The sequence below is a fragment of the Rattus rattus genome, chromosome 14, assembly GCF_011064425.1.
Source record: "Rattus rattus isolate New Zealand chromosome 14, Rrattus_CSIRO_v1, whole genome shotgun sequence".
Taxonomy (NCBI): domain Eukaryota; kingdom Metazoa; phylum Chordata; class Mammalia; order Rodentia; family Muridae; genus Rattus; species Rattus rattus.
Window position 1 is genome coordinate 1,994,548 of NC_046167.1, and position 12,495 is coordinate 2,007,042.

The 12,495-nt window shown below is 40.7% G+C and overlaps 1 protein-coding gene across 1 annotated transcript in view; it reads right to left on the bottom strand.

The window, feature by feature from the left end:
* Myo3a (myosin IIIA) overlaps nucleotides 1-12,495 on the bottom strand; it is a 186,403-nt gene that overhangs the window by 55,154 nt on the left and 118,754 nt on the right. The window contains exons 19-20 of the mRNA XM_032884634.1: nucleotides 3,326-3,479; nucleotides 50-138 (exon numbers count right to left, since the gene is read on the bottom strand). Of these exons, the coding sequence (XP_032740525.1) occupies nucleotides 50-138; nucleotides 3,326-3,479 (243 nt within the window). The remainder of the gene's footprint in view (nucleotides 1-49; nucleotides 139-3,325; nucleotides 3,480-12,495) is intronic.

Here is a 12,495-nt window from a genome sequence, read left to right on the forward strand (position 1 = left end):
CTATTGGTAGAATGGTAGACAGACAGTCACAATTCTTGCAAGTTCTTACTTTTCCTGCATAGTGGTGAATGCCAAAACTGAGCTCCATCCTTTTGGGTCTCCAGAAGTATTGTGATTTCAGGTTGTCTTCAAATTTTTCTGTGGAAGAAAATTGAACTCTAATATTAGGCACACAGGAAATCCTCAAGTAAAATTGATGGTCAGAAGTTATTTTTCCCACACAATGCATGATGAACAGAGAAACTTTAATAAAGCAATTCATGAAGATTAAGAATATTAATGATAAAGCAAAATTCTCAAGCAAATGTTGGCCACTGCTTCACGGTTTAGAGCAGGTATCAGGTGTCAGGATGGGTCAGTCATCTGGAAAATAGGTATAGGTGCAGGGTATTTACCGCCATCCTGTGATCCTGTGATTGCAACACTTGGTAGGGCTGGAAAGAAGCCATGAATTCAGTAGCTCCAAGTACTGATGACGCTTTCAGTGTGAAAGCCATACTGTGATGCCAGGCTCTGACCCCAAAGCCCTAGGGGCTTGGCTTTCCTATCTATTTGATTGGGTTCATAAATGTAGGGGGTAGTTCTGAGGCTTTGTTCAGGAATCTGTTTACCGATCCTGAAGGTCCTTGCCTTCTGTTGGTTCTTGATCTATCAATAAAGTTGCCAATAGCCAATGACTGAGCATGGGGCATAGATAGGACTGGGAGAGAGAGAAGGGGATAAAACTGGGAGAGCAGTAATGGAGGAGATAAAACCAACCAGCCATGTGAGTTTCAGGGAAGTGGCCAGACTCCTGGACTGGTCCTGGGATATCAGGGGACGATTTAGGAGGGTCTAGCCATTGAGTTAGCCAAGGCATTTTGAGAATAACTGGTGTGTGTGTGTGTGTGTGTGTGTGTGTGTGTGTGTGTGTGTGTGTGTGTGTGTGTGTGTGTTCTATTCAGAGATCTGAGATAGCTCCTGGGCGGGTGCACTCATGCTACCAGCCAGGAACACAAAGTAGTAAAGACAAAACTACACATACACAGAAAGGCACAATGGGTTCATAAAGGCAGAATTTTAACACATCCAAGCAGTTGCTGTGAAATTATTTTCCCCATGACACTGAGATATTTTTTTCTGTCTGATGTACAAGGAACAAAGCAACCAATGTCAGGAGAAAGCAATACCACATTTCCCAAAAGTAAGTACGGAAGAAATGAATCTACACTTTCTTTAAGTACTTGCATATATGTTATGACTATTCTCACATGCAGGGAATAAGGTGTTCCACGTTAAAATGACCTCTTTTCTATTACAAGCTGGACATTTTCACTTTAAGTACTTTCTTTCTGAGAGTGTCTCATGTCTCCCTTGCTATGTAGACAAGGATAACCTTGAACATTTGACCCTTTAGCCTCCATATCCTGACTGCTGGGATTCGAAGCAAGCACCACTGAACCCAGTTTGCAAAGCATGAGCCATCAAATGCAGAGCTTTGTGCATGCTGGTGTGATATTTAACCTCCATTGTCACTTTGATGGGATCTGGAATCAGCTGAGAGGCCTGTGGGCAAGGAGATTTCCTGGAGGGAAACCCTCCCCTAGAATGCGTAGGGCTCTCTGGCTGTGGCCCAGACATAGAAAGGTCTGAAGGAGAAGCAAGATGTCTGTTTGCCTTCTTTCACCTCTGGCTCTTGAGCTCACTTCCTCCTTTGGCGTTGCTGCTATCCTCCTCTGGGACATCAGAGCAGCTTCTTTGGCCTTCTAACATGGGCAGGAGGTAAATAGCCCTCTGGGAATCCTACAGGGGCTTTAGTGCTAGACTAGGGCTGCTGAGGTATCTAGCCTTGTGGACAGAACAGTTACCAGTCCTCAGCCTCTCCAGCATATAGACAGCCGCTGTTGAATTATTCATGCTACGCCATGCCAGCCAACCTAAACACCTTCCTTTTGTGATGTGCATTCACCCCATAGGTTCTCTTCCTCTAGAGAACTCTCTGTACACTAAGCAAGTGCACTTTTTACCAGCTGAGTTGTGTCCCCACCCTGGGACATTTTTTCTATGGTTGTGAGAGTCTCGCTTTATCACTAACATCCCAAATCTGCATAAATTAGATATATTGATATAAAATTTTATTTTTTTGTGGGGGCTGGGGAGATGGTTCAGTGGGTAAAGTACAGAGGACCTGAGGTCTGCTGCCTAGAGCCCTCTTGTACCTGTAACCCCAACACTCTGAACAAAGGTAGAAACAGGCAGAAACAGAGGCTTGCTGGTCAGCAAGGATATCTGAAACAGTAGGCTCAGGTTCAGTGAGAGATCCTGCCCTCCAGATGAGGCAGATAGTGGTAGAAGAATGCATCTGAAGTTGACTTCTGGCTTCATTCTCACATGTACACACACACACACACACACACACACACACACACGCACACTCACACACACATGCACAAACACACACACAAATACACACACAGACACACACACTTACACATGCACATGCACACAAACATCTACACACACAAACACATTTACACATGCACATGCACACACACAGACACACTCTTTCTTACACACACACTTATACATGCACAGACACACACACAAAAACACACACAGACACACACATTTACACATGCACAAAGACACACAGACACACAGGCACACACACAGATGCACACTTACACATGCACAAACACACACAAACATACACATAGACACACGCACACTTATACAAACACAAATACACACACAAACACACACACAGATACACATACACACACAGACACACATTTACACATGCACAAACACACACAGACACACAGACACACACACATGCACAAACACACACACAGACAGACACACAGACACACACACACAGACACACACACATATTTACACATGCACAAACACACACAGACACACACACTTGCACATGCACACACACACACACACACAAATAAAATTTTTGCTCATGGCACTGACTTTATCTTTCTGTTTACGATTTCTTTTACCATTCCAGAACTACCTCTCTGTTCTTCCCATCAACTTCTAACTTGGGGTTGGATAATTTTTATGGTTTATAATGATTTATTATCTAAGATCCAGCACTTGGGTTTCTACCACAAGGGAAGCAGACATCCGATCTCCAATGTTGTTTAATTCCCCACTAAGAATTTTACCCTATTATAAACACTTACTGGTCAAGGTCCAAAATCACTTCTTGAAAACCAGTTACTTCAGGCATTGTGACAGCGGTTTTCTCCTAAATAATTTAAGATAAAATCATTGCAACTTTTCTGGTGCCCCCATAATGCCATATAGTCATTTCAGGCTGAACACTCACCTACGAGAGTCTGGTCAGTGGCCTTGGGAAACCTGCTTTCCTCATCAAGCAGAAACAATAAGCCCATGGGTTTCTGTAGAAACATGTCTAAGAGGGGGCGGTTGTCTTCATATTCAATAACTCTAGCATCTACATCTTCATTTAGGTATTCATTCTGTAATAGGTTCAAACAGAAAAAAATCACTCAAAACTGAATAATGTATAGGTGGATAGGAATTGACAGGGTTTCTACTTTACATATATTATAATGAATTGCTCTCTTTGGCATTACCTTAAACGGAGTATATAATTTTGTTTCTCCCTTTGCACAGTTTCTAGCTTATTAAAATCAGCACCAATCATAATCAGGAGACTAGTCAAAGGGTTGCCAATCTCTCAAAATTACAGAGGACCAGGTTGTCAATGGAACGTGGAATGGCTGTGTCCCAGAATTTGTGGAGCAAGGAAACTGATCTCGGGGTTATGCTGTTCCCATTGTCTCTGTCAAGAACCCTCACATAATGTCTAACCATGATTTTAGATACTGACATTGCTAGCAGTAGCAATGGGAACAATGTATAGGTTCAGAATCAAGGACATCCATGTCCACATCTCGGCAGCTTCATAATTCATTAGAATTTCCTAACTCTCTAAGTATTTTCCTTTTCAACCATTTAACCAACTCATAAGATAAAAATATCTGGTATACTGATAATAATTTGTGAGTATATAATAAGATGTGTGAAATATAACCACACATAATCAGGAGCCACTGACCATGAGTGCAGAACATGGTGTGGTGGCTTGAATATTCTCAGTCCAACATATATATTTAAAATAAGACAGAACTTACATCCTAAAGAGGTGAAAAAAACCCACTCAAAAATAGTTTGCCCAACATTAAATGAAAAACATTTTCTTGAAGCTTTACAACTCTTATTTTTGAAGGTAACCTTGGGGGAAATCTGTAAACCTAGAATTATTTTACTGTTAGACACATTATGCTGACAGCCTATAATAGCTTAAATCACAGCTGCAAAGTTTAAAAGAGTTTCCCATGCTTTATAAAGAAAGTGCATGAGGTTACATTCTTAACTGATGCAACTGTCATTTCTATTTGTTGGTGTCAAAATCCACTGCACACTTTTGTGGCAGATCTCGGAGTGCAGAGAAGAGTAAGCTGAGGACAATGGTTTCCTTTGAGTACTTTTGTTATTATGGACTCCAGATAAACCATAGAGAAAAAAGATACTATTATTTTATTCAGGGTTTATAAAGGATGTATTGTAAACACACACACACATAAAACAACACACTGAATCTTATAGGAAAGATTATGGGAAAATGCTCAACCATTTTTAAGCATATGTGGACACAATGCTCATTATCCTTAGTCAGTTCCTGGTTCTATCCAGCACATCAAAAACACATTTAAAGACGATCGTGGGAACAGTGGGAACTGAATACAGCTGAAGTGTTGAGAACATGGACGCCCTCCACTGCTTGTACTGTCTAAATTCCCATTAGAAAGTGGGGAGGTGCTTTCTAAGGCTCAGGGACCATAGTGGGAGAGAGGGAGGAAAGACTGCAGGAGCCAGACGTCAGGGAGGATGGGAGGGAGACAGTGTCTTCTCTTCTGGACAAGACAGGGCCACAGCACTTAAGAATTCAGAACAGCCATGTTTGGCTGCACAAGACTTGCATGAGATTAAGCCGGTTAACATTTTAGCAGGGGAGAAGGAAGAGCTTATGAACCTCAACCACTAACTGAAGAGCTAGCAACAGTTGACTGCTTCTGAGAGAGAACAAGTAGATCAGCTCCTGGTAGATCAACTAAGTTGCACATTCTCCTATACAAAGTATATGGACAGCACAAATTGGAGTTCATTAGGGGCACACACACACACACACACACACACACACACACACAAAGTTGGGAAGAGGTAAGGACATAGGGGTGGAGGACTTAAGAGGAGGAATGGGGCTTGGAAATAAGAACAAAACACATAGTATGACTTTCTCAAAGACACAATAAAAACGTTAAAAACAGATAGAGGTGGAAAATCATTTAACTACATAATAAAAGGCAAAGGAAATCAGAAGGCTTGAAGGTTCTTCAAGCTACGGTTCTCACTGCAATTTGAGTGTGAGTGGGTAAGAGCCCATATGAGATGCATCTGTGAGGCCGTGGCCCAATGGAACTTAAATACGTCATGCTTACATCATCATCTCCACAGGGCAGATGAAGGGTAATTCCACTGAACCCTTGGATTCACACAGTAGTGTGAGAGAATGGTTCCATGTTCTGATAGAGGCTTTGGCAAGGCTTCTCGGTGTCAATTTAAGCGTACCTTCCTTAGCACAGGTTAGTAACAAGGTAAAGAACATTCATTTTCACTTTGGTCTCACCTCCTCTGACAGAACATCCCTTGATCTCTCAGACTAACTTAACAAATTCCGTTGCCCAACTGGTCATTCTTTGTGCATCCTACCATACTTTAAATTATTTTTATAGTATTCATAGTGTGTGTATTTATTACTTTCCATGTCTCTCATGTAATGAAAATTCCACAAAAAAAGAAATTTTCTATTATTTCCCTCCATATCTAGAAGGAATCTGACATATTACACATCACATGTATGTGAATGGGAGTTCACATGAGCTGCACTCTTATGTTCAGGCACTAGCATGCAGTCTGATTGCATTTAAAGAAAGGATTTTAAGGAGGCAATTTGTAAAGAGGTTCCTAAGTGTGGGGCCCTAGTTCAGTATGACTGCTGTACTTCTAAGGAAACTAACAGACATCTTGAGTCCCATGCACAGAAGAGACCCCTGTGAGGACACATGGACATGATGGGTATTGTGACTGTAGAGATGCCCTGGCAGAAACCAAACCACCAATGCTTTTATCCCAGACCTTTAGGTCTAGAGCAATGAGAGCATTAACTTCTGTTGGTTCAACAAACTTTCTTAAGGTCCATAGTAATTTATTACAACAGCCTCAGCAAACTAGCACAATGACCTTTCTGGATTCTTTCTATCTATAAGAATTGTTTTGAAAAAAATCAGTTTTCCACAAGTGACAGCTCACAGTGGAGAGGATGTGGAGTAAGGTGAATACTCATATTGTGTGTAGACTGAAAGCTCATATAATCACTATGGATATTAGTGTGGTGGTTCCTCAGGAAGATAGGAATTGATCTTCCTCAAGATCCAGCTATATAACACTTGGGCATATACCCAAATGATGCTTCACTCTACTATAAAGACAGATGCTTAAACATATTCAGTGCTGCTCTATTCACAACACCCAGAAATTAGCAAGACATTTAAATGCTCCTCAACAGAAGAATGGATAAAAAAAAGTGGTACATTTACACAATGGAGTATTACTTAGCCATTAAAAATGAGATCATAAGATTTGCTGGTAAATGAGTAGAACCAGAAAAATCATATTGAATGAGATATCCAAGACACAGAAAAACAAATATGGTATGTAGCTTGTACATGTGAATATTGCCATTAAGTTAATGAATGATAACCACGTTACTATCCATAGAACCACAGATGGTAGGTATGGCATAAGTAACTAGAGATAACAGATAGCTCTCATTTGGAAAGTGAAATAGAATAGATATTTATGGATGTATGGGGGATTTGAATGGGATGATCAGATGCACTGAGAGGATAGTGGGAGGGAATACGGGGAGAGAGAGCTAAAATTAAGGACCGTTGGAGTGGTGGTGTGGAAACTGCCTATAATATATGCATATCTGAAGATGATCTAAATCACCAAATACTGGAGGAGACAGAGACACAACTGGCCATCTCTTCTCAGTAAATGAAGCATCCAGTTCAGAGTTTGGATTACATCTAATTGAGTTGTTGGCCAAAGAAACCTCATGGGAATCTCCAATCAACCTAATCTGTTGCCAAGAGTTGCTCTCCACAAACAGACAGGAAGGTCCCATTCCTAAAGACAATACCTACATAATTCATTGAACATTGAGATGTCAAGCTGTTGTCTACATAGAGCCTTCATCCTGTGTTCCAGCATCTTTGCTACAGGTGCTTTGCATGCTATCAAAAGGAGTATGTAAACATCCAAACAACCACAAGCCCTTTACCTACAATGATGTACTGCCTGCAAGACATGCTAGGGCAAGGGTGGCACAAAGCTTGAGAAAATAACCAAGCAATATCTGATATGACTATAGGACAACTTCCCAAGGCAGAATCCATACTGGATACTGCTTGGGTGATCAAGAATCTATAACTTGGTAGCTTAGGGACCCAGGGCAGATTCAAACAATACCAGTCTTAAAAAGAGAAAACAGTGAAAAATGACTAATGGTATTCTGGCGTACTCACAGATTGGTACCTTGTCCAACCATCACTGGAGAAGCTTCCTCATTCAGCAGATGAGAACATATATAGAGACGCCCAACTAGACATTGCACAGAGAGTGAGAGACCTTGGAACACTCAGCCCTAACTAAAATTTCTCTATCTAATCTCTCCTTTCCAAGCTCAGGTAACCTTGTGGATGAGGAAGCAGAAAGAGAGGATGGAGGAAACCAAGAAAACAAGGCCCTCTAAATTAACATCAGCGGCATGCACAAGGCCTGCATGGGTCTGCACCAGGTCCTTTGTGCTTATGTTATGGCTGTCAGTTTAGTGTTTTGATAGGATTCCTGAGTGTGCAAATGACTGAGTCTTTGGCTCTGTGTTCTCTTTGGGCTCTATTCCTTCTGTTGATCTGTCTTGTTCAATATGATAGCCTTTTTCTTTTAATCTTGTTATACTTTATTTCGTTACATTTTTAAAAAGGAATGAATGAGGGTAGAGTTAACAATGGAACTGTTTATTCCTGCTGGGGAAGGGAAAATCTGTTTTCTCCAGTGGAATGACACTGGGGTTAATTAGTGATAGTTTGGTAGATTTTTTTGGGGGAGGTGGTTTGTATCTTATTTCTGGTTTCTAGGTTTTGTTGTTGTACTGGATTTTGGTTTGTTTCTTGAGAAAGAACTTAAAGTTGGCTGGGCAGAAAACCCAGCAAGTAGGCCTAGCTGTCATGCTGTCACAATGTCTTGACTAGCATTGACTGAAGCTGCTCGTAGGAGAATCCCCAAGAGCTAAAAAATGAAAGTCTGGGATATGATAGCAAGCAAATCTGGATGAGGCTTGAAGGGAGGGGAGGACTATACCAAATAATGGATGACCCATCATGCCTGATTTATGCAGTGGTAAGTCTTTATCCCAGATTGTGGTTCATGGAAGACAAACATTCTACCAGCATTCTCATGTCATACTATAAAACTTGCAGATCTGACAAACTTTTTAAATAAAGTTGGAGTTTACAAGATCAACATATAAAAATCAATAGGTTTTCTACATAACAATAACAAACTTGCCAAGAAAGCATTTCCCACTGACAAGAGCTTCTAAGAAGCTAAAATATGTAGGACTAAACTCGGAAAAGGAGGTAAAAGACTTCTGAAATGAAAGAACTTCAAGCCCCTGAAGAAAGAAATTGAAGAAGATCTCAGAAAATGGAAAAAATCTCTCATGCTCATGAATTGGCATGATTAATATAGTAAATATGGCCATCTTGCTGAAAGCAATCTACATATTCAATGCAGTCCTCATCAAAATTCAATCTCAATTTTTCAGAGTTAGAAAGAGCAATTTGCAAATTCATTTGGAAAAACAAAAAACCAAGGATATCGAAAACTATTCTTGACAATAAAAGAATTTCTGGGGAAATCACCATCCCTGACCTCAAGCTGCATTACAGAGCAATAGTGATAAAAACTGTATGGCATTGGTACAGAGACAGGCAGGTAGATCAATGGAATAGAGTCGAAGACCCAGAAATGAACCCATACACCTATGGCCACTTGATCTTTGACAAAGGAGCTAAAACCATCCAGTGGGAAAAAAATAGCATTTTCAAGAAATGGTGCTGTTTCAACTGGATGTCAGCATATAGAAGAATGCAGGATGATCCATTCTTATGGCCCTGTGCAAATCTTAAGTCCAAGTAGATCAAGGACCTCCATGTAAAACCAGATACACTCAAACTCTTAGAAAAAGAAGTGGGAAAGAGCCTTGAACACATAAGCACTGGGGAAAATTTCCTGAACAGAACACCAGTGACTTATGCTCTAAGATCAATAATTGACAAATGGGACCTTACAAAACTGCAAAGCTTCTATAAGTCAAAAGACACTGTCATTAGGACAATATGGCAATGAACAGATTGGGAAAAGATCTTTACCAACCCTACATCTGACAGAGGGCTAATATTTACTATAAACAAAGAACGCAAGAAGTTAGAGTCCAGAGAATCAAATAACTCTATTAAAAATGGGGTATAGAGCTAATCAAAGAATTCTCAACTGAGGGATACTGAGTCGATGAGAAGTACCTAAAGAAATGTTCAACATACTTAGTCATCAGGGAAATGCAAATCAAAACAACCCTGAGATTCCACCTCACACCAGTCAGGATGGCTAAGATCAAAAACTCAGGTGACAGCATATGCTGGTGAAGATGTGGAGAAAAGGAATACTCTTACATTGTTGGTGGTATCAAACTGATACAACCACTCTAGAAATCAGCCTGGAGGTTACTCAGAAAATTGGACATAGTGTTACCTGAGGACCCAGCTATACCAGTTCTGGGCATACACCCAAAAGATGCTCCACCATATCACAAAGGCACATGCTCCACTATGTTTATAGCAGCCTTATTTATAATAGCCAGAAGCTGGAAAGAACCCAGATGCACTTCAACAGAGGAATGGATACAGAAAATATGGTACATCTACACAATGGAGTACTACTCAGCTATTAAAACAATGACTTCATGAAATTCTTTTTGCAAATGGATGGAACTAGAAAATATCATCCTGAGTGAGGTAACCCAGTCATAAAAGAACACACATGGTATGCACTCACTGATAAGTGGATATTAGCCCAAAAGCTCAGAATACCCAAGATACAATTCACAGACCATATGAAATTCAAGAAGAAGGAAGACCAAAATGTGGATGCTTCAAGTCCTTTTTAGAAGAAGGAACAAAATAATCATATGAGTTAGAGGGTTGGAGGGACTTAGGAGAAGGAGAGGAGTTGGGATTGGAAAAAGGGGATCAGGTATGGAAGGAGGCAGATATGATATACAGAGGTCAGGAATTTTAACAGAGGTGAGTAGCAATAGGGGATGAGGAACTGGGGTAGTTAACAGAAAGACCTAGATGCCAGGAAAGCAAGAGGCTCCCAGGACATGGATGAGATTACCTGAAATGCCCAACAAAGGGGAGGGAGAACCTGTAGAGACCATATTCAGAGGTTAAGCATGGTCCCCTGTTGGGGGATGGGGCCACCCACCCTTCTAAAAATTTTAGCCCAGAATTGCTCCTGTCTAAATGAAATACAGGGACAAAGAGTGGAGCAGAGACTGAAGGAAAGACCATCCAGCGACTGCCCCCCCCTGGTGATCTATCCCATCTGCAGACAACAAACCCAGACATTACTGCTAATGCCAGACACTATTGCTGACAGGAGCCTGATAATGATGTCTCCTGAGAGGCTCTGCCAGAGACTTACTGATACAGATGAGGATGCTTGCAGCTAACCATCAGACTGAGCATGGGGACCTCAATGTAGGAGTTAGGGGAAGAACTGAAGGAGCTGAAGGGGTTTGCAAGCCCATAGGAAGAACAACAATATCAACCAACCAGACCCTCCAGAGCTCCCAGGGCCTAAACCACCAACCAAAAAGTACACATTGAGGGACCCATGGCTCCAGCCACATATGTAGCAGAGGATGGCATTGTCTGGCATTAATAGAAGGAGAAGCCCTGGGTCCTGTGAAGGCTCGTTTACCCAGTGTAGGGGAATGCCAGGGTGTTGTGGTGGGAGTGGGGGCATCTTCATAGAAGTAGGGGGAGGGGGAATGGGAGAGGGGGAATGGGGAAAGGGGATAATGTTTGAAGTGGAAATTCATAAAAATATCCAACAAAAGAAAAAAAGGAAAAAGACACCAGGAAGTAAAACAAGCAGAAGACAAAGGAAAACTTCCAATGTTTATGAACTTGGCAAAAATCAATAATGCAGAAACAACTGTATTACCAAAAGCAATTTGGACAGCCATTACAATACTCACCAAAATTTCAGTGACATTCTTCATAGAGGAGAAACTATATTTAAAAAAAATCATATGGAAACACAAATGATAGTAAAGTAAGCCAAAGCAGGGAAAAGAAAAACACATGCAACGACAAAACAAACACATAAAAAACAGAAACAAAGCGAAGCAAATACTCTGCAGGAAAAATAACAACTGACCTTAAACTGTACTGCAAAGCCCCAGTGATGGGGACAGCACCGTGCTGACACAAAACAGTCATCAACAGGAAGTGATAATGGAGCCAGCAAGTAGCATACACAGCCATGTCCCCATAGCCCCTGAGAAAGCTTTCCTATCACACACCAGAAATAAGGTGGCTTATGCAATAGCTGGTGCTGACAAAGTAGATATCCATATTAAAAATGAAATTAAACCCATATCTCTTACCCTGTACAAAGATGAATTAAACCCATATCTCTTACCCTGTGCAAAGATGAATTAAAAATGGATCAAAGACTTTAATTTAAAACTTGGAATGTTGAAACTGTTAAAGGCAATCATAGGGAAAATACTTCAGCATGCAGGATTTGGCAAAAATTTCTGCTAAGGATTCCAGTAGCTCAGGAAATAAACCCAAGAATTGATAAATGAGATCACATGAAATTGAAAAAGCTTCTCCACAGTGAGCTATCAGCAGGAGCTTCAGTTCAGCTTCAGTTCAGAAATGAAGTTAATATCCAGAATATAAAAAAAGTTAAATGTCAAGAGCTCCAATTGCCAATCGATTAATGCTAACAAACCAGAATGTTTTCAAAAACAGAAACCACAAATGGGCAATCAATACTTTTAGAAGTTTTAAAGAAGAAAACATCCATAGCCATTGAAGAAATGCAAATTAAAAGCTAATTTGAGATTCCACCTGATGCCAATCAAAATGGCCGTCATTGGGAAAACATAAGACAACAGATGCTGATGAGGAGGTAGAAAAAGAGCAACCCATAGTCACTGTTGATGCGAGGGCAGACCTTTAGTTAAACTTGGAAATCAGTGTGGAG